Here is a 23,226-nt window from a genome sequence, read left to right on the forward strand (position 1 = left end):
TATCACAGCAGCCTACCTTTGGAAAGAAATGATGTCATCGCAAGGAAAATAGCACAGGCTTATGTTAAACTGTGAACTAGCTTGAATGAGTAGCTTATGCAGTGTCTGGGATGTTGAATATTGCTCTTTTTCCCTCAAAAATTTAAATCATACTGTGTTTGCTGTGGTGCTCTGAGGTATACTGGCATACAATTTGGGGATCCCAGAGTTAAAATCAGGAGTCTTTTCTCACAACTCTTGACCACACCATTGTAACTTAAAGATTCTAAGGTGCCAGTTTGGTTAAGAGTACAGAGGAGTCATGCAAAGTAAAAATTGTGTGAGTTTAACATTGTTTTTGAAAACCTTATGAGGCTACCATATTAAAGACTGACATTCCACGTCCCAGTAAGTGTAAGACTTACTGTGTATGTGCTTCCTATAGCACTGGAACAGGTTGTTGTTTCTTTGGGACCAGATGATAATATGGTTGGCTTGTCTTTATAGGCATTTTGCTATGAAAAAATACCTAGCTCAAAATAGCTGGAAAAGAGGATTTCAAAAGTTATTTTTTAAAAATTTTTTATTTGTTCTTTATAGTTACACGGGGCAGTAGAATGTATTTTGACATACTTTTACATACATGGAGTATAACTTCCCCTTCTTGTGGTTGTACATGATGGGGAGTTACACTGGTTGTGTATTCATATGTAAACATTATTTGACTGTTTTTTAATGAAGAAATGATGAATATTTGAGATTATGGATGATGTAAATAACCCCGGTTGATCAATCCACAGTGTTTAAATGTACCAAAGCATCACACTGTATTCCCCAAAGTTGTACAATTACTATGTCAGTTTCTTAAACACAATGTTCACCATCACTATGTGAACCACTCACAGTAGGAGGGCATGTGTAGATGAAGAGAATAGAGCCAGGAGGGAAACAGCAAATTTCCAGCTCCGTGTCATGCTTACTTTGCTGCATAAAATTGGAATGGTGGAATGGTGGCTGACTTTCCATTTCATTGTTATTTCTGTCTTGGGCTGACTGTACATAGCTGAAATGGAGAAAATTAAATGGCATGCAATGGGACTTTGCTGAATTCATATGTAAAAAAATATCTTTTCAAATAGATTTCAGATTGAGAAAGTGATTTTTTTTTTTTTAAAAAAAAAGCTTTCTTCTGTTTCTACTAGGAAATTTATGGACAATATAAGTAGTCAAGCACGGTGTTCCGATTAGCAGTGTCTCAGAACATGCATTCATTTGTTGAGGTCTACAATTTTATGAATCTTAACTAGTACATATTTCTATAGATCTTCTCTTAAGGACAGGCTGAATAAACCTAAGTTTTGTAACCAGGCCTATTCAAGTAGAAAAATTTCTGATCCATGCCTTTCAGTACTACCTGCAAAAAAAATAGCCTCCCCTTCCCGGAACCCTGTTTGGTAAGTTCTGCTTCAGTGCACATTTCACCACCTGCTGAGTTTGTCTGCTGAGTGTCAGCCTTGGCCACCCACACCTGGCAAGCCTCTTGCAGCCCTGTAGCTTCCCTGCCTGCCTTTTCTGTCTCTCAAATTGTGACTACTTGGCATACTGTTGACTTCTAGATTCTGCCCGTGTCAGACACTCAATGTAAAAATCAAATTATGACAACCAGAAGTAGGTTAGACTTCCAAACAGATCGTGGACCAAGAGGCTGTGATCCAAATTCCACATATGGAGCACCATCTTTGTTTTCTTTGTGGATTTCAATATTCAAAATTTTGTTCAGAAACCTGGAGAAAGCTCTTCACTGCTCATATTCCATCAAGTAGGACTCATTACTCAACCTGCCTCAGCATTGTGTTCTAACCCTTTAGAGTGAGCACACTGAGGAGGAAGAGATTATCACTGGCCGTCTCAAGCAGAGCTGCTTGCTTCCGAAAGCTTCACAATAATCCGTAGCAGATGTGTGGCTGACACTGGAAGGTTGCATAACTGTCTCGCATTGCATGCAGCTACATCAGCCAGCCCTAGTGAGGGGGTCTCCATTAGGTTGTTGAAAAAGAAAATCCAGTTAAAACCTGTTTATCTCATCACGAAATTATTTCCTTACTCTAAGGGGTAAAGACAGCAGTTAGAGTGAAAACAACTCAACAATTACTGCCCTTAGACTTGAAGTTCAGTTCACTGTAAAGAGGAACTTTCTAACAGAAATGAAATAGGGCCTTCTCTTGCAGGAGGGTGTCTCTGCTAATGTAGGTATCAAGGAGATTCCAGAAGAGTTCATGTTGATGTTGATGTGTCTAGGAGGTTGTTTCGCCAGACAAGTAGAGAATTAGAGATGACCACTAAGGTTCCTCTCTGGCTGTGATTGATCATTGAACATTTTTTGTGAAGGAAAGCATGTGTTGGCTGGATGGGACTGATGTGCCTCTCTGTTGAATTCTTTGTGTCCCCTCTTGTGCCATCCCCACGTTGACCCTATGAACCTGGGCATGGTAAAGAATTTCAACCCTTTTATTTTCATTTTCTATCATTTGCCACACCTGTCTGGAGGATCTGGAGGATCTGGAGGATCAGCACTTAGGGCCTGCGAATAGACACTCTTAAACACCCTAAAACAGGTTGGTCTTATTCACAAAAATAGGTGGACAAGGGGTGAGGGGTACTTGGTAGTTTTTAGTGCCCATCAAGTCTTGATCCATTTCATCTTGATAGTGACCCTTTTAGGTAAGCTGTCATCATCACACTTTACAAGACTGCTAACAGATTCTCAGAGAGGTTTAACCAATTGCCCATTTTTAAAGGACTAATGAGAGAAGAATTAGTAGGAGAAAACTCTGCTCATGCAAATGAGGCACCAGCTGGGCTGGCTCTGCTTGTGGTAGTGTCAGTCCTGGGCCCTGGTCTTCCAGATTTTCTGTCTCCAGTCTCCCCACTCCTGTTTCTGGTAACTTTGTATCCAAGAAAGCCTAGTTAGGGTCCTGACTGAATTTTTAATTTAAAAAAAATATATATAGTCTCATGTTACTAAATAAATAGAAGTGGCTGAATTTATAGCTTATTTAAAGCATTAAATATCAGGAATGGAATGACCTTAGCTTGAGGCTGTGATCTAAGCATTTTAACAGAGCAGTTTGAGCAGTGTGTGCTAGAAGCTGTCCGACCTTAAATTCTTTGGTAAGCTCACGGTATAGCAAGCTTTGAGGCATTCCTCTGCAAAATAAAGGGTATGAATCTTAGGTGAATACTTGAGTAGAGAAAACCATTTGAATATACAAGACAGGAGGCCTAGCCTGCTTTCATTGTGACCTAAGAACATAATTACTTAGTTTGGTGACCTTAAGCAAATACCCCTTTTCTTTAATCACATATCTTTAAAATGGGTATGATGACCCAAGGGAGCTAATTTAGGAGACTAAGTCAAACTTAAAAAAAAAAAAAAAAAGTGAGGCATTATTGTAAGTATTTTAATAGAAGGACCACAGGTCATAAATTCTTCAGATGAGATTTTCAGACCTGATTCTGTGTGTGTGTGTGTGTGTGTGTGTGTGTGTGTGTGTGTTTACTAATCTGCTAAAGGTTCTTTAATGAGGAATATTTCTTAGAAGAGAAATAAAAGCAAACAATGAAATCCTAGGAAACGAATGTGTCCCAGGTGAATTGCTGTCTCCCTGTGTGTGCTCACCTCTGATGGCAGCACCCCTCCCGTTCCCTCAGAAGCATTCACTCACATTCAGAGCATACTGATTGCATAGAACTTACTGGAAATGCCATGGGAGTCTGAGGAAACAGTTTCCCCATGACTGAAAACTCCCAGAATCTGGTCACCAGTAGCTTACCCCCTGCCCATTTCCACACTCTTCCTCAGTTCTCTTCCTTGATTCTGATAGTCTTGCCCCATCTTTCCCCAACTGCCCAGCCTTACCCCCGTTCTCAGCAGCACATAAACTAAGGCCACTCGGAGCACAGAGTCTGACTCCCAAGAAGGTACATAGTGACCTCTGTCATTTGAGCATCCTCTTCTCCATTTCTAGTAGATAAAATGTTTTTAAGGCAAAATTGTACCCGGAAGCTCCAGGGAGATAGGGCCCATGTAAATATTTGATAATGAATGAATGAATGGATACACCATCAGAATCTTAGCCAGGATTTTAATCCTTTTATACTGACAGAGAAGATGAAAGATCCATTATTGGACTTGTGTAGGGATTCACCATAATATTTAAATGCACTTTGTTACTAAATGAGAAGTGTTGCTAACTTAGTTGCTATTTTATATCAGGTTGTGTATAATATATTGTTGATGGAACTTCCAGATTGCCAAGCTAAGGATGTTGGAGTATTTCTGTTTACAAGAGTAAACAGGTCACTCCTATAGGAGGTAATAAATCATTATGGTGCACTGGAGTATTAGTCACTGGGGCTGAAAAGTACCTAACCCTCTTTTGAATAAAACCCTGGCAAAATCAAGAGTACTTAGTATATATTTGGAAGAAGCAGAAGACCAGGGGATCTCTAGAGTGTCTGCTGTCTTTTGTCACCATTTTGCAAGGTACAGGCATGGAGCAGTGAATTACCCAGGGCAGATGGCTTTGAAGTCATATAGGTGACTGAGAAATGTCCTTATCACAGACAGTCTTTTAAAAGCTAAGCATTCATCACTCTTGAGCTAGATCAGGACATTTTTCCCCAAGGTGACTGCTGCACTGCATTTAAATACAAAAGAAGTTTCTCGAGGATCTTGGTGAATGTTCAGGGATCAGCAGAGCTGTTAACATAACTAAATTGAATTACAAGGCTGCCTTGGCAAGCTGGAACTGTTGGTTCAGCAGTTGTTCTCCTTGGCTAACCTGAGCTGGGCAGAAGGCCTTTACCTGAACCCATGTAAAAACAAGCAGGACATTAAGGGCATGTGCTTTAACATACCTAATGTGGTTAAAGGGCATTTACCTAATATGTCTTATGGAAGCACTTTCTAAAAGATGAGTGAAAGTAATTCTGCTTGGGGCAGACTGGGCCTGGTGTGTGAGTTGTCTGGCTTTGCATAATCATCACCTTGAAAAATGTGTTGCTTGGCTTTACCCCGATTATAGATCAGTGGAAACTCTCTCATTTGTGTAGAACATAACCCTGGTGAGTGTCTTCAGAAGCCCTGGTGGACATCTGTGGACATCTGGAGTGCAGTGGGAAAAAGACAGATGGTGTAGGAGGAGAAAGGGAACTGAATGATTCCTTGGGAAAGACAGAAAAGGCCACTTGTGATTGCTGAGGGAGCATTTCTTTGCTTTGGCATGGTCCTCATCTTAGGTTGTTTCTCTCAAAAGTCTAGGTTACTGAGTACAAGGTACACATCTCAGCAACTCCTGATGCAGAATGTGTGGCACAAGGGACCATAAGGTACTCACTTTCAGAAGGGTGCAGGGGGTAAAGTCAGTTTCTGGGAGTCTCCAAAACTGATATTGTCCCCTCTCCAACTGGCTATTATGTCTTCCTCTCTTCATCTTGCCCTTTCAGTGAGATTGTGATAAAATTCTGCTAGGGTCTTAGATATGTTAAAATTACTCAGCAGTAGGAAGCAACTTAGCACCTAGGCCTTTTATTAATATTTATCATAGGCTCCCTGCTTATGAATAACACACTCTGTTTGAATCCAATACTGAAATAAACCCCAAGATTATCTTTTATAAAAATTTACTTTTAGTAACAATATGTAGTACTCATGGTTTTCAAATCACTTTTTACTTCCATTACCTTATGTAATACTAGACATAAATACTATTTTTATACTCACTTTATAAATGAGGAAATGGAGGCTTAGAGAGGTTAAATAATTTGCTTAAGGTCATACAAATAATAAATAGCAGAATTAATTTACATTCAGACTCCTTAAATCCAGGTCTTTTATATATTCTTTTCATTAAGTTTATCACAGTGCCTCTATTTTCCCCCATATAAAATGGAAAATGAAGTAAAGGAAAGCAGCTGGAAAGTAAATTAATTAAAGAATATAACTTTTCTCGCAATTTCCAAATGGATCTTTCAGATATGTTATTTGAAGACCTTTGTTGCCTAAGATTGGTGATAAAACAAGTGCCGTGTAAACTACCTCAGTAAGACGGGTATATGGGTGGCAGCTCATGTCCCCACTTCTTGGAAGGGAAAAGCAAGGCTCTGTAGAGCTAAGGTGACTTCCTCTGCCAACTTTAGGCGCCTGTGGGCCTGACCTGGGGTCAGAACGGAGCAAAAGCAGTTAGTGGCCCATTTGGGCTGGGGTTTGAATAAGAACCTCCTTGCCCAGGGGGATCTACTGGATGAGAGAACCGTAAGGCCACCTCCACTTTATTCCAGAGTTCCTGCTCTGGGATTTGTGAATTCACGCCTTGTGCAGATGGTCCTTCTGACCACTGGACGGTATCTATTATTTTCCTGCAAAAAGAATGTACAGAACCCAGCAGCTTTACAATTCATAAATTTGGACGTGTAAAACCCCACGACGAGGAAAGTCGGGTGGGTGTCGAAAGACGGAGAGCTAGGATAGTGTAGATTTGCTTACCGTGTATGCATTTGTTATTTATGTAAAACTGCAGTTCTCGGTGGGATGAGACTTTTTTTCTTTATTGCACATTTATTTTACGCTCCCAGCTTCTTTCGGTGGGTTTGCCCTGGACACCCCTAACCCTGCCTCTGCCCGGGCCTCCGCCCCACCTGCGGTGAGCCAGCCGCGCCAGGTCGCCTCCGCCCGCGGCCCACCGGCGGGCGCACGCGCTCGGGGGCGGACTCCTGCCGCCCAGCGGAGACGCTATTCGTCACTGTTGCAGAACTTTCCCCCTGAAAATCCCTGCACCAGAACCAGCCCTCCCGCCCCGGGGAGGTTTGGATTTTAGTGGTTTTCGTTCCTTTTATGTTCGTTGTGTGCGGATCTTTCTGCTGAGCGAACTCGCGGCTCCACCGAGTACATGTCAGCGGTGATCGTGCCTGCAGCCGGTTACCCTGACACTATGCACTCCGAAACTGAAGAATCTAAGGAAGGTATGATTTTGATTTCTCTTGGGGGCGGGCTAAGTTCTGCGGAGGAATGTGGAGGAAGACAGTAGTCAGCGCTAATGGGAGTTTTTACGTGAGCGATGGGTACTTTGTCTACTTTCTCAGTCCGGTGGGAGGAGAACATGCAGAGCCGGGTACCCATCTCTGACTCCCTTCTCACCCACCCGACAGAGTGGGGAGGTGAACAACAATCGGACCTAGCTCAGCCTGCCCGCTAAGTGGAGACTTCTCTAGAAATGAAACCCCACTATGATTTCAAGAATGCAAAATGTGCTTGGGAAAGGGTTGCTTGCCTGCATCAGGACAGCCCAAAGCCAAATCTCTAGGACAAGCCTGGAGTGGAGGGCCCAAGGTCCCTTAAAAAGAGGTTTCAGAAATTGGAAACGATGTGCATTTCCGGCTAAAAGGGGAAGCTGAGTGAGGGGAAGAAGTGAAAGATCTTTATTTGGGGACTAGGTTAGTGTATTTAAAAAAAAAAATTTTTTTTTTTAACTTGGCTTTTCAACTTTGAGTTCATTTTGTTGGGGGCTGAAAGATATGAGGGGGACCTTGTGCAGCTTGAAACTGAGGAGAGTTTGTTTCTAACTTTGAAAAAGCAAGTTTCATTTACTCCTAACAGAGAACGGGTGACAGAGCTGGAAAAACTCCAACCAAAACACAATTATGCACTGGTGTTAGTTTGGGGAGTTTATTTGTGTGTGAGTGTTTGTATGCTTTGTTTCTGAAACTTTGTATATACAAAAGTCTCCTTGTAAGTGGGGGTGGTTAGGGAAAATTAGAAAGTAAGAGGGGAGAGTGTTCAAGATTGTGAAATTCCTTTTTCTTTTTCAAGTAGCCTCTTGGGAAACTGGTAAATTTGAAGTCAATCACAGCAGCTCTGGCAGCCTGAGGAGCAGGAAAAAGCTCCATTTGGTAGACATCAGTTAGGGAGAGCCCTTGAAACTTGTCCTCTTCTGTCTTTTCCTGATTCCTTTCCCAAAGTGAAGCTCTCTGTGGGCTGACGTTTATCTTATTTTGCTCTGAGAGGGAAAAGGTCAATAAAAAATAAAAAGCAGAGTTGTTTATTAGAAATATGGGGCTGGCCTAAATGAAAAATGACAGCCAGGAGCATTGTTGTTGAACTTGATGTGGAACTTGGGGGATTAATGTTTCCTTGTAATGGCCTCATTCTAATGGAGCCATGTAGTGATGGATGCTTTTCTTTTTTATGTCTTCTTATTATAACAGCAGTTTATTTTAATTCAAAAGTCATCAAAGGCAAATAGGAATTGGACTGAAAAATTCATTGATGAATTTTTGTATGAGTCACATAGCTTTTAAATTGGCATTTCCCCCCAGGCCTGTTTTCCCTCTCTTTTGGGAAAGGAGTGAGGAGAAAGGAGAAAACCAGTATCCTGAAGAATGTATTGTACATTCTTCTAGCAACATCCATGCCTCCTCTCAGAGTTCTCTGGTGATGTTTGGAAGCAGCCTGCAAACTGGGGTGTTAGTGGGCCCCCTTGTACTTGCTTCACACCTGCCTTCTACTTGCATTCCTGCACATTGTGCAAATCTGCTGCAAATGATCACCCAGAATGTTTCTTTCAAAATAATCAGAGGTGCTAGAATTTTAAATTGATGGCAGTTAGGATAAGGTTTTTGAATAAGTCTTAGGGAAACTGATCAAATTCTTTGTTAACCAGATAGAATCATTGTAGCTGCTGCCAGGAAATAAAAGATGAGTATCTGTGTGTCCTGGGCAGTTCCTGTAAGGCTGATTATTGACTGTGATCCAGAACCTTCTCTCTGGCTACCACCACTCAGATGTCTACCAAAGCTAAATAACTCAGTTATCTTCTCTGTTCTCATGAATCCTAATTCCCCCTGTAGGTGCTTGTTTTTTTGTTTTTTTTGTTTGTTTGTTTGTTTTGTTTTTGTTTTTGTTTTCTTTTGTTTGTTTTTAACCAGCTTCTGGCAGACTTATGTATCCTACTCAGTGTGAGATCACCCCTAGCTCTTCACAATGTCTGTATTGCAAGAAAATTGTTGTTGGATGCTTCATGCCTGATTTGTTGTAATGGGAGATACTTTTAAGTCATTATTTTGAGCTTCAGTAAGAGACTAGTATACTTTCTTGGGAGTGAAATCTGACAAAAAATTTGAGTCAGATTCAGAAGCCCTAGGAGGCCAGCATATTTACATATGTGCATGAATGTAGAAACAAATGACTGGGGATATTGTTAAGCCATCATGACTTAGAATGTATTTGACTCCATGCCAGGGGTGCTGAACCTTTGGCCTCAGCCTATAACTACCTTCTAAAAAATGGTTTAATTTTGACTACTTATAAATGAATAGATGATTGTACCGAAATATTAAACTGAGAAAAAGAATGGAGGCCTTGCTTTATTAAAAGCTGAATGAGTTTTAAGATATCTAGATCTAAAATGAATAGGAAAGCAAGGGAAATGAAGGAAGAAACCCACTTTATTAAAAAGGGAAGTGCTGTTTAAAAGAGGATGTCAAGTTTCCAGTGGATGGGGACTTCTTGAGGAGGGAGCTGATGGCTACTTATTTGGCAAGTAGTTGCTTCCTGTTGAGTACATTGTTATTAGGAAGTAGTAAAAGTGAATGGCAGCTGAATTTTCTGAGGATCAAGGAATCCAAGATTCCTTTGTCCCAGTTATCAGTTTTGGTGCCAGAAATTGAGAAAGCCATTTATAAGAGGGGTCACTTTGTAAGGACTTGGAAAAGAATAATGGCTGAGTTGTAAGCGAGCTGAGGTCCCTCCTCCATTGCTCAAATTCCCACTTGCCACCACCTCACCAGTTCTCACATGCCTCACCAGTCTTGCTATTTCACAATGAAAACAGTGGCCATCAGACAACTCCTTTAACTTCCTGCTCCCAGACTCACCTCACCCACACCTACCCTCTCAGTAGACTGCAGAACAGGTGTTGCTCCTACTGCAGAATGTCACTCCTTCATCTTGGGCTGCTGTACAGTCAGCCCCAGGTCTTTCCTGACTCCTTCCCTTCTGCACTAGATGAGCTCAGGCTCCTCTTCCTAGGACATTGACACTTGTTTGGTCTTTCTGACCAAAATATCCTTATCTTCACCCAACCCTCTTTTCTTGGCCAGCTCCTTGGAGAGACTTTTTCTGAACCTCAGCCAAAACTAGGGTCCTCTGTTGCCTTCTCTCAGAGCACCTATTCCTTTTCCTTGCTGGCACTGACCAGACTGGTTAGCATTCCTTCTCTTCTAGTCCACAAGCTCTTGAAGACCATGTCTGTTTTATCCCCCCTATATTCCCAGGACATATACAGCAAGAGGTGCTTATTAAATATTATAGAATGAATGAATGACCTCTATTGAAAGTTAATTTTTAGTATCACAGGGTACAGTGGCATATGCCTGCAGGCCCAGCTACTTGGGAGCTGAGGTAGGAGAATCACAAGTTTGAGGTTAGCTTACCAAGACTCCCTCTTGAAAAGGATGGAAGGATGTATACTTCCATGTATACTTGGGGATGTAGCACTGTGGTAGGGTAGAGTACCCTGGGGGAAAACAGTTAATTCTTAGCACTTTTTCCAATTTTAGGCTTGACTTATTTTTCCTTTAAAATTAACTTTAAAAAAATAATGATTTTTCATGGTTCCACTTTTCTTACTTTTTGTTATCCTTCATCCTACTGAAGTCCGTCTTTTTCTACTCCACTCTAGAAAAATCACATTTGCCAAAATCACCAGGATTTCCCAGGTGCTAAAGTTACCAGTTACCCTGCATTCATATTTGTTTGTCCTAATGACTTTAAAAATTCTTTAACTGCATTTGACACCAGGAGATAAGCATCCCTGCAATCTTACAGTCCTTTCTTGATTCCTATGACAGTACCCTTTCCTGGTTTTCCTTTCTTCCTTTATTTTTCTAGCTTTTTCATTCTAATCTCCCAACTCTCCAGCCTGGACTGTTCTAAGGTCCACCTGCGCAACCAGGTTCCTGGTGGACACTGTGTTTGAATGTCATGCAGGCACCTTAAATTCAGTAGGCCTAAACTGAGCCCATTCTCTTTTGCTTTCTACAAATATGACCTTCCTTCTGTATTTTAACTGAATATCATTGCCCTCTTTTTTGGTTTTCAAACTACAGACCTGGAAGTTGTTCTTAACTTTGCTTTCTTTATCTTCTGCTTCCAACTGGTCACCAAGATCTGGTGCTTTATCTTCCTTATTATCTGTTGAAAGCATCTCCTTCCCTTTATCTCCCTTGTCCCTGTCCCTGACGTGATTCCAACCCCCAGTATTTGTACCACCAATTATTGCAATAATCACTTCTGTCATCAGGGTTCTTTCTTAGTTTCAAGAAGTGTTCTGAGGGCTGGGGTTGTAGCTCAGTGATAGAACACTTCCTAGAGTGTATGAGGCACTGGGTTTGATCCTCAGCACCACACAAAAATAAATGAATAAAATAAAGGTCTATCAACATCTAAAATATATATATGTTTTATATATATTATATATAATATATATAAAAGAAATGAACTGATTCTTGCTATTTTAATCAGAAAAATATTTGGAAAGATTTTAGGAAGTTTACACATCTGCTGTGTTAGTCAACTTTCCATATCTATAACAAAATGCTTGAGATAATTAACTTCTAAGAGAACAGGTTTATTTTGGCTCACAAATTTTAGAGGTTTCATTCTGTGGTCCATTGGCCATGTTGCTTTGTGCCTGTGGTGAGGACAGCACATCATGGTGAGAACATGTGGTGGAGCAAAACCTCTAACTTCATGGCCAGGAATAGGCCATGAAGCCACACCCCCACTAACTGAAAACCTCCCACTTGGCTGAACATCTCAAAGATGCCACCATCTCCCAATTGCACCACTGAGGGGACCACCCCTTGAACACCTAGACCTTATGGGGACATTTAAGATCCAAAACATAGCATCCACTGCAAGGTTGGAAAACTAGCCTCTGAAAATGCAGCAAGACATACAGGGACATTCCCAAGAAACATCTGGTTAGGACATCACCACTGCTTTCACTGCCTCTGTCTTTTTTAGTTCTGCCATTCCTCGGACTCAATGGGACCTAGTGTTCAGTCATCCTCCACGTTGAAAATCTGAGATAGTAGTCATCTGATTGATGGGCAGGCTGAGTGCCTGCCCCTTGCTGCTATGGGAGAGGGGACTTCTAGTTCTAGCTTTGGTGGTGGGAAATAGACAGTCTGACTCCCACAGCCACTTGCAAAACCAGGTCTTCTGCACAATAGGAAGAGAGTTCTTATGTGGATCTCCAAATAGCAGCAGTCTACCAAACTACACGATTGGCCCAAACATCTACCACACCCCCCAGTAGTGTTGCCCTGTTTATACACTTCCTCTTTCCTCCAACAGATGCTGTTTCCGTCGGTTGACTCACTCTCTGGCTCTTCCTCCAGAGGTGAATATCTCCAACCAGACCCAGTTCTGGGTAGATGCTCTTCCAGGGTCTTGCCCTAACACCCTGTTCTTTCCTCCAGTGACTATTCATTTTCATTTGTCTTCACTTCACTAGGAGATTTTTGACAGCAAGGTTTGTGCCCCCATCCACCCCTAGAATTCCCAGTGTTAGACCAAAGCCCTCAATATAGGAAGTCCTGATAAAGTTTAATTAAAGTAATTAATTTTAAATGAGCATTTCTGATAGGGTGAAACCTTTTAGAACATTGCTGAAAAGTGGTCTAGCTTCTTTGTGGAAATAGGAATTGGGCCTTCCAAACCTAGATGACAAACCTATTTTGGGTTTCTTCAATTTTCCACTAACATACTCTTAATAGCAGAGGCAAAACAAGCATGTGTCTTTGATCACTGGGGTCAGAGCCCTAAATAGCTTGCCAGCATCTCAGATTTCCTTGAAGACTGAAGAAATAATACTGAAACTAAAATATATTGAGCTGTTTCACATACTAGACATGGTGCTGTGTTTCTTTATATGTATCTCGTTTAATATGTGTATAAATGATACAGTTGATAGCTAAGAAAACTGAGTGTCAGAGAAGTTAAAAATTGTACCTAAAACCACAAAGCTAGGAAAGGCAGAATCGGGTTTTAAACTGAGGCAGACTAACAGTAATCTTTCTTTCAACCTTTACATAGTACTTTTAATAATGCCCCAAAGCTGCCCTTACCATCCTCAAATAAGCTTGGCATTCAGGAAGATGCTCGGTGTCCTATGTCTGCATGTACCCGAGAGAAGCAAGGAGTGAACAGACCACTGTCTTGGAGGAGAAAGAGAAGAGCCCAGGTGCTGATGTTCTCTGCTGCTTCTAGGCAGCCAGGAAGACAGGCAGGGATTCCCAAGTGCATCCTTCCAACCTCTGATACAGGAGATCTAGGAGATACCTGGGCAGGTAAGAGATACTTGGAGCTTACTGAAGTGAGAAGGACCCAAGTTAAGGGAACATTCAGAATTCTTTCTTCTAACTATTTTGAAATATTCAATAAATCTTCATTAATTGTGGCTACCCTATTGTGCTATAGAACACTAGAACTTTCCCCTCCTAACTATGTTTTTGTATCAGTCACCAACCTCTATCTCCTCCTCCCCCTACCATTGCCAGCCTGGAGCAACCACTATTCCACCTATGGCTATGAGACCAACTTACTTAGCTTCTACATATGAGTAAGAACTTGTGCTACTTATTTTTCTGTGCCTGCCTTATTTCACTTAACACAACTTCCTCCAAATTCTTCCATGTCGCTGCAGATGACAGGGTTTCATTCCCTTTTTATGGACGAATAATTCCATTCTGTATTTTGCGGTACTGACCATTGAATCCAGGGGTGCTTTACCATTGAGATACATCTCCAGACCTTTTTTCTTTTTTAATTTTTTGAGACAGGGTTTCACTAAGTTGCCAGCTTTGGCCTTGAATTTGCAATCATCCCTGAGTTGCAGGGATTACAGGCATTCATGACCATGCCTGGATATCTGTTTTGTATCACATTTTCTTTACCCATTCATCCATCAATTAATACCTAGGTTGGTTTCATAACTTGGTTATTGTAAATAGTGCTTCAGTAAACGTGGGAGTCTAGATATCTTTTTGACATACTCTCTTTGACATACTTTGGATATATACCCAGTAGTGGGATTGCTGAATCATATAATTCTATTTCTACTTTTTTGAGGAATCTCCATCCTGTTTTCCATAATAACTGTACTAATACTAATTTACATTACCACCAATCATGTGTAAGTTCCCCTTTTTTCCACACACATGCCAGAATTTCTTTGTCTTTTTGATAATAGCCAGTCTATTGGGGTTGAGATGCTATTTCATCATAGGTTGAATAGCATTTCCATACTGACTAGTGTCGAGCATTCTTTTGTATACCTGTTGACTATTTGTATGTCTTCTTTTGTGAAATATTTATTCAAATCACTTCCTTAGTTCTTAAGTAGGTTACTTTCATGTTTGCAGTTGAGTTCCTCATAAATTCCAAATATTAATCCCTTGTCAAATGAATAGTTCGCAGATATTTTCTCCCACTCTACAGGTTATCTCTTCACTCCATTGTTTCCTTTGCTGTGCAGAATTTTTTTATTTTGATATAAACCCATTTGTCTATTTTTGCCTTTTTTTTTCTTGTTCTTTTGGGATCTTACCCACCCACCCACCCCCCCTTTTTTTTTTTCCCAAACCAATGTCCTGAAGTGTTTCCCCATATTTTCTTCTGGTAGTTTGAAAGTTTTGCTGGCCAAGTATTTATTGCAGAGAAGAAAAGTTCATTTTTTCCATGGTAGTGTTAATAGTCTCTTCTAGGATTCTGCATTAGAATCCTAATGTTATTGTATAAGCTGTCACATCATGTGCTGTTCTCACTGTTTTGACCTCATGTGGTGTGGCGTCTTACGTAATCACTTTCATTGCTGAGCATCCCTTTATCAGTTTTCTCCCCTGTGCCTTCCTTTCCCAGCCCTTGCTTTTCAGAGGCAGTGAAGAAGAAAGAAGGTTAGGCCACGGTTCCTGTCTGATGGTTGTTGTACGTGACCTTGTTGTCATATGTAATGTAAAAGGTACAGCAGACACTGTTAAGCACCAGGCTTTGACATGGTTATCTTCTTCCTTTTATGTAGTTATTAGTCCTGGATAGGACTTAAAGTGGAAAGTCCATTTAGAGATATGATATATGTTCTCCTCTGTAGTGGACATCACTTGATAACCTGGCATTGCCTGGCACCCCCAGCCCTATAAACCTAAATACATTTGGGGCATTTTCTTTCTCACTTCTGAAATTGTTATCAGCCTGAATATGAGTCATACCTTTCTTGCCCCTGAATTTTGATGCCACTGAATAGTCAGGATAACATGGAAGATTAAATTCTATACTCCTGGCTGTTGGTAATCCAGGAAGTAGCCAAAAAGTAGGTGGGTCAAAAAGAATTCAGTAGGAACAATAAAATCTCAGGATCCAGTGATTTCATCTCAGAATAATTCAGTTTCTAAAATTTCCACAACCATTTATTTGTCAATATTTCCATCTCAAGGAGAATGATGCTAACAACTTGGAAATCAGGAAGACGAATGTGATTATAGGGTATTGTTCTTAAAAATATAGTGTAAGCGGAATTAAAGCAGACAGAATTCATATGCGTATCTGTAATGTTTAAGAAAGATCTACAGCTTTTGTAATTAAAATTATACCTGAACAAATACCTATAGAATCACCATGATTTGGAGTTAAAAGTAACGGCAGAACCTTTTATCTAATCTCTTAAATCTTAGAGATGAAGCACTGAGGCCCGTAGAGGTGATCATCAGTCCTATTCTGGATTTTTTGCATGAGTTCTTCTTGAAGCAGGACAAACCTAATCTGTGTCTGTAGATGTCATTCACTATCTTTTGGGGGAACCTTCAGAACTTAAATGGAATGTTGGAACAAGTAGAGATTTCCTGTTTCACTTCTTCACGTAACTCAGGAGAATAAAAGATGAGGTATTGAAATGAAATATTGCTCTGCAAATAGATCCTATTATATCCCTGGTTTGAAAGTGGCAGACAAAGTAAGAAGCAGTTAAACAGTGAACTTACTTGTTTTCATTCCTCTGAGAATATCAGTCAAGACAAATTAGCTATTGAAAGTTCTGGTTGAGCAGGGATCTCTTTTTGGGGGAGAGAAGAGAGCTGACATCCAACACAGGACATGCCATGCTATTGTGGGAACAGATGGGCATCCCACAGCCTTACCTTCCCTGGAGCACGCTGCAGGTCTGGTGCATTGTGGGAGTCACAGGACCTTTCTCAGGAAGTGGGTCTGGAGTGGCAGCCCACTGCTTTCGAACAAGACATCTGACAGACCAATTGCTTAAGTCTTGTTCTAAGATCTTACCAACCTTGAAGAAGAGATAGAGGTAGGGCTAATTGCTTGTGTCTAATTGTTGAGGGGGGAGTAAATTGCTGAGAGAGTAATGCTCTGGGAATCGATCAGATGGTGCAAAGCTTGTGTTATTAGGCTGGTACCTTATGTATTTATGGTTTTGAAGATGTGTGTTGGGGAGGTGTTTGTGTACATAATGTCACTTAAGTGGGAATACATTCTTCAGCTTTGCAGCGATAAACAAAGATTTAATTTTATAAATAACTAGGAGACTATGGGCAAAGCTTCTTCCTAGAAGATGGTGAAACAAGGAGGCTGAAGGCTAAGCCTTGTGCCCTAAGTGATAATGACAGCTTTAGGCTCCTGAAGCTTTAAGATCTAGTTTATCCCATTCAGGTTTGAGTGTCAAGAAGAGGATAAATGATACATGAATATTTCCTTCCAGTTTCACATGCCAGCTGTGCTTTATGCTGGCTGACCTGGCATGTTGAGTTTTCAGGTGGCCCATTCAGCTCGGTTGAGGAGCTGGGGACCAGAGGTGGCCTCAGAAGCACAGGTTCTTCTGCCTGCTATGGACAGTTCAGTAGGCCCTTGCTTCCAGGGTCTAGCCTCTTTCCCTTGCCTAGTGCTGCCTTCCTTAACCTCAGCTATTCATAACAACAATGCTGACAGAGGCAATACCAGGTCTGCAGGGCCTGGGGGAGCAGAACTGTGTGTGCAGATGGCCCTGTCTTCAGTCAATTTTTGGTCTGGGCAGTATTACATGCAGCATGTGTGCATTCATAAGACAACAGTACATGACACGGAGCTTAGAATGATTACAGAGCTGAAAATCAGACAGTAGACCCTCTGAGAATCCAGAAGAGATCGTATATACCCAAAGTCATCAAGGGCAGCAGTGACTTCACAGAGGGATAGCGTGTACTTTAAGATAGGTCCTTTAAGAAGTGGAGAGGAGAGGAAAATGTGACAGATAGGAAACCTGCACCTGTTGTATGCTGGAATCAGGAAGGAAGTTTACAGAAGTGTGGAGTGGAGGGTGCAGGAAATGTCATAGCAGTACATGGGACCACGCTAGAAGCTAGGCAAGGCACTGGGAATCAGGAGACTGGTTTTGCTCTTGACCTTGTCCCTGGATGTATGTACAGTGTTCAACAGCTACTTAATCTCTCTGAATTTCAGTTTCCTCATCTGAAAAATTAGACTAAAGCATGTCCAAGATACCTTCTTGGAGGGAAACAGTTATGTTAAGGAGTTGGAGGGGCTTGAACTGTACAGGAGATATTAGATGCAAACTATTGGTCAGGAATACCAAACTGGCAAGAACTGTGACTTGATCTGGAGGCCAAGTCTGAGTCTAGGTGTAAGGAAGGTGTGTGAACATCCTGTCCTAGGGAGGGAGATGACTACCCTTCTGTGATCTCTGAGGGAAGACCTGTAGTGAAAGGGTCATGTGTTTAACTTCTGAAAACAGCCATTTTTACAGGGGAAAGAGGTACATGGAAACAATAAAGGAAACAGAATTGCAGTAGCTCAAGCGATAGGAGAAGAACAAAGAGAGAATGGGGCTTTAGAGGCCAGGAGGATAGAGTCCCAGGGAGGAAGCAGTCAGCCAAGCCTGAAGAGAGGTGTTGTAGAGAGTGCTTTGCCTTCTTCTGGGGCCTGTGTTGAGGCTGGGTTTGGGAAAAGTGGGAAGCCTACAGAGCTCATCTGCTAAGGGATCAGAAGACATCATGTCTATTCAGTCAGTATGAGTGAAAGAATGAATGAAGAAGGCGCCGGGGGCGCAGGGTGACTGTACCTGCTGTGAGCAAGTGCCCAGTCTCCCAGGGACCTGGCTTGTCTTCTCCATTTTTGCACTTTCCAGGCCTCTTTACCAGCAGATTCCTTCCCTGTCTCCAGCTCATCACCTCCCACGGGTGCATGGAAGAGCATGCTTCCAGGCCTCTCCCTGTGACACCACACAGCATAAGCACCTGAACACGAGGCTAACAAGTGAATATAGGTAGGAAATTGAATCAGCTTAAAAAGGAAACATAAAGAACCACCCCCAAAAACCAAACCAAACCAAAAAGAAAAAGAAAAACCTGTTTCCTACACACTTAGAATACTTCTGACACCAAAAATGGGAGTGTTTTCCCAGTGCCAGCCAGTTCTCCATTTTTTGCCAGACACCTTAGTGTCGCATGCTTTATTATATCACAGGACCGCCCAGCTCTTCACACTAGAAAAACCCTTTGAATTAGAGAATTTTCCCCTCATCCCTTTCACTTTTACTGATCTCTCCATGTTTTTCTTCCTGTGACATGAGGGCACACCACTGACAGTCCTTCTGAGTTACCCTAGCCTTGGCATACGATCTGAAACTCTGAGGACTCCAGTGTTCTACATAATAAGTAGGATCTGAGTCACTCTAGTAAACTGAACCATTCTGAGAATTTTAAAATTTCTTCTGTAATTATGTAGAAAATGGCTGTCACACCAACAGATACATGTTTCCTGGCTTCTCCCTCATGAGAACCAATGAGGTCATGTTTGTGTAAAGCTCAGTGCTCAGACAGCTTCACTCAGGAGGTGCTGTTTAAATCAGGAGGTTCACAATGGCACCCAAAGACAGAACCCTGCCCAGACCTGCTGACAGTGTTCCCCCAATTAAGTCCTCATTTCATGTCCCATAAAAAGCAGGGAATGATGGGCTCACCCTGAGGAAACTTTTTCTTCAATAAAGCTATTTGATAAGAGTAGAATATTAATGTACTCACTGTTTTCCTTACTATAAAACATTTCTAAAACTGTTTCGCCTTTCCAGGGTAAATAGGAATTGAGTTGGTTATGAAATAGCTCTAATGAAAATATACCTCTTCTCAATATCACAAGTCTAAACATTGGACTCAGGTTCTTCAGAGAAGGGTGATAATTAAAGCAGCAGTTTCTCAGATGAGTTTTCAAAGAGGTGGGATTGGGGACATGAAACGCTGACTGAAGGGAAGGAAAAGAACGACTGAGAAACCAGAAGAGCAAAGCAAGTAAAGGGAGTGGACATTTGGCAGATTTCAAAGTTTCAAGTGAACAATGAGGGAGAAATAGTGGGAGCTGTAGGAAGGTGGAGTGGGTGGGATCCGGGCCCTATGGAAGGCCTCCCAAGGAAGGAGTAGTAGTCTGGATTGAGAGGAAGGGAGAGGTAGGGAAATAACTCTGAGATCAAAAAAGTAGCTGCAAAACTCAAGAAGTGAGTGGCAGTACCACTAGGCAAGAAACCTTCGTGACTGGGCTAAATTTGGGCAATTGCTTATTTTGTTGGATTTAGGAGGAGGTGGAATGGGATGGTGATCTCCAAAGTACTGTGCTGACTTGGAGCCAATGAAATGGTGTTTGCAGGACAGAGAAGTAAGTGCTCCAGTTCTCAGGCGGGGTTAATGCAGAAAGCCCATAAACAAGGCCATGACATAGAGGAATGTTGCTGCTCTTCCAGCTGCTAAATTGGGGCCAGTCAGAAGCCAGGGTTGTGTTGTTTTGACTGGGATGTCTAGTAACTTTCTTACTAGGTTATAAAAGTAATTTCCTCCAAAAGCTTGCAAATGGCACATGATGAATTAGAAAAGCAGCAGTACCTGCCTGTGGGAATCATTTCAAAGCTGCCCACTGTACTGTGCCATCCATTTTCGACCAGAGAAGCAGTAAGTGGCTTTTGGAAGAATAGAGAGCCAAATCTCGTTACCACTGAAGCTATACCTAACTTTTGGGGGTTTCCCTCATTAACAAGTCTGATGGTTAGCAGGCCCCCTGAAGAATTTCAGGCTGAAGGTTTTTATGAGTAGAACTGGTTTAAATTATTTGACGACTCAACCATAGCTCTGACTTGATGATCAGGCTGATAACCCTATAAATACAGGAGCAATTACTGGACATTCCTGCCCTTGCCACCTATCCCAGCATGCTTTAGTGCTCCTCCTTTGTGCTTCCGGTTAAGGGCATGGGGGAGGGGAACAGTTCCTTGTGTTTCTCAGCAGTGGAATTTTAGCTGGCTTGTTTCAACATGTGGAAGGGTTAATTAGGCAAGTTATAATTGCTGCTGGGAGAGGCACTCTGCTGAAGTCTGATGGCTCTCAGGGCTGCTGCGTAAAGAATCATTCTTATAATCTTTAATTGTGTTCTCCTCTTTCCCAAAGATGGGTTCTTAACGTTAAGACCAATAGACCAGTTGATACAACTTGCATTCCTGTGTGTTCTCTTTGTTCCTGTTTCTTTAAAATTCTCTAACCCTTCCTTGAAAACATAATTGCACTACATTTTTTTAAAATGGAATAGATTGGTTTTTGTCATTGTCCAGTTCATAGAGTCATTCTGTTGTCTTAGGCATTTTTGTAAATGAAGATGTGGACTGCGTCCGCTGGACTAGTTCATCTTGGAGGAGGGAGGGAGAACTGTTGTGTTTGGTGGAGGTGTTAGAACATCACAGAACCTACCAGCAGCACTCTTTTAGACTAGTACTGCCTGTTGTTTTCCTTCCATTTTTCCTTTTCACGGCATCATCTATTCCTATTTTGTGACACAATCAAACCTGTTTTCATTATATATCTTCTAGAGCTTTAGTTAGCTAGGTTTTTTGAAGTGTTTGATGCTGTTTTTTATTCCATGAATGACTCAGTTGACCAAGTGTGGGCAGCTACTAAACACGGCAGCTGGTTGCCATCAGCATGCCCTTGCACAGGAAGTATTCAGTATAGATATGACTAACCAGTTTCCAGGCTCAAAAATAAAGTGGGGGATTTCTGGACAGAATAGGTCTTTGTCACTCATTTCAACATGGCTGATGAGTGCTGGAGTTCACAGCCGACCACTTGCTTTTTTCTTATTTCCCAAGCGATCACTTTACCAGACTTTGTATATTAATACAGATTTAAACTTATTCATGGTGTTGGTGTTTTGTTGGTTTTTCAAAAATGAAATCAGAGGGCTGGAGTTGTGGCTCAGTGGTAGCATGCTCACCTAGCATGTGTGAGGTCCTGGGTTCTATCCTCAGCATCACATAAAAATAAAGGTATTGTGTCACCTACAATTAAAAAATTTATAAAAATAAATTTTAAAAAATGAAATATAAGAGGATATTTGAAGAGTTGTGAGAATTAGCTAGAGTCAGTATTCTCTCTCTTTGTTTCTTCTTTTATTTTTAGCTCCTTTTAAGTCATCACCCTCCTAAGGTAGGTAAGAAAGAAATAATCTTGCTGGGAATGGTGGCACATGTCCATAATCCCAGCACTTCAGGAGGCTGAAGCAGAAGGATCACAAGAGGCCAGCCTCAGCAATTAATGAAGCCTTGAGGAACTTAGTGAGGCCCTGCCTCAAAATAAAAAATAAAAAGGGCTGGGGATGTAGTGCAGTGGTTAAGCACCCCTGGATTCAATCCCTAGTAGCAAAAAGAAAAAGAAAAAAATAATAATCTTTACTTCTCTATGGAGGGAGCAGTTTACACAGAGTAGAGAGCATGTGCCGGCAGCTATATATACAGTGTGACTTTTCTTTTTGAATCTAAGGTCCACCTGCAGTAGCATTTTTTTTCCCTAAAAAGTTTTCATTAGGTAGCCCTTATAGCATCAGCTCAGGAATAATTGTACTATTTTGGCAGAAACTAAAAGGGTTTTTTTTTTTGTTTTATTATTACCCCCGTTTACCTTCAGTTATTGTTTCTGAACTTTGAAAGTAACTTGATATTTTATTTTTTTTCTTGCTGTCTCCCTCAGTAATGTAATTCCCTCTATCAACACAAAAACAAAAATCTATACTTGTTAATGTTTTCTAAGCTTTTTTTTTTTGTAGGATATAAGAAGTTTTGACTCTACATGTTGTGTAAATACTAAATTAGATGCAGCATTTACTACAGGCTGTCTTAAACAAGTATTTTTCTTTCTCTCCTCTCTTTTTTGGTGGGGTGGGGCTACCAGGGTTCGAATTCAGGAGCATTCGACCACCGAGCCACATCCCTAGCCTTATTTTGTATTTTATTTAGAGATAGGGTCTCACTAAGTTGCTTAGCACCTCCCTTTGGCTGAGGATGGTTTTGGACTCGAAATCCTCTTGCTTTAACCTCCCGAGCTGACAGAATTGCAGGTGTGTACCACTGTGCCCAGCAGTTTTTCCCTTTTTTAATTCTTAACTCTGGGCAAGTATTAGATTCTGAACTTTTATTTGTTTTTCAAATAAGAAATTGCTGGGGAAAGATGATTTGAAATACAAAATACATGCAAATATTTTTCATTTGTGTTAGGAGTGAAGTCAGTAGTGATTCTTTGAGACATCTTTAGGGACCCAACTAGGCTTCATTTGCCAAATTTAGAAGTAGGTTTTAAGTGTATAAAGAATGAGGCGAGGGCAGGACATGACTGGGACTGAACCACTTGTCCCCGAGCCCTTACTTTTGACTTTTCCTTTTTCATGATTGAGGCAGGACAGAGTAGCACTGTTTTGCTTTGGATTAAACTTCATAAAAAGCTGGCCTTTAAAAAATATAGGAATCTGGTACCTGAAAAGGTCTATACCTGTTCTAGTAGAAAACTTTCAGGGAAAAGAGAATTACTTACGCAAACCAAAATTTCATTGAATAGAATGATTGCTTGCTCTGAAATATCAATTTCCTTTAGCTGTGTAATGATCAAGACTCCTGAACCTGGAATCACTGACAAGACTTTTCTAACTTATGATGAAGGGCATACTGTAGGCAGACAAAATGTCTGATAACTGATGAAGTGTGCGGATAGGCATATGGTCCAGAATATAACATATTTTGCAGAATTCAGACCTCTGCAATTTTCATGTGATTCATGGATCATCCAAACATTGATACTTATTTTGCCTCTGGCCTCTGT

The 23,226-nt window shown here is 41.2% G+C and overlaps 1 protein-coding gene across 4 annotated transcripts in view; it reads left to right on the forward strand.

Annotated features, from left to right (window-relative positions):
- TNFAIP8 (TNF alpha induced protein 8) overlaps window positions 1–23,226 on the forward strand; it is a 112,272-nt gene that overhangs the window by 66,905 nt on the left and 22,141 nt on the right. Inside the window, exon 1 of one of the 4 annotated variants that reach the window (XM_079145699.1) lies at window positions 5,970–6,157. The exons of 2 other annotated variants lie outside the window; for them this stretch is intronic. Coding sequence is in view for 1 of the 2 variants with exons in the window: in XM_079145695.1 (XP_079001821.1) it covers window positions 6,930–7,002 (73 nt within the window). In the remaining variant the exon portion in view is untranslated. Of the gene's footprint in view, window positions 1–5,969; window positions 6,158–6,772; window positions 7,003–23,226 lie in introns of those variants that run through there. One more of the 4 variants, XM_079145695.1, reaches the window with a different exon arrangement.

This window comes from Sciurus vulgaris (genome assembly GCF_902686455.1).
Source record: "Sciurus vulgaris genome assembly, chromosome: 6".
Taxonomy (NCBI): Eukaryota; Metazoa; Chordata; class Mammalia; order Rodentia; family Sciuridae; genus Sciurus; species Sciurus vulgaris.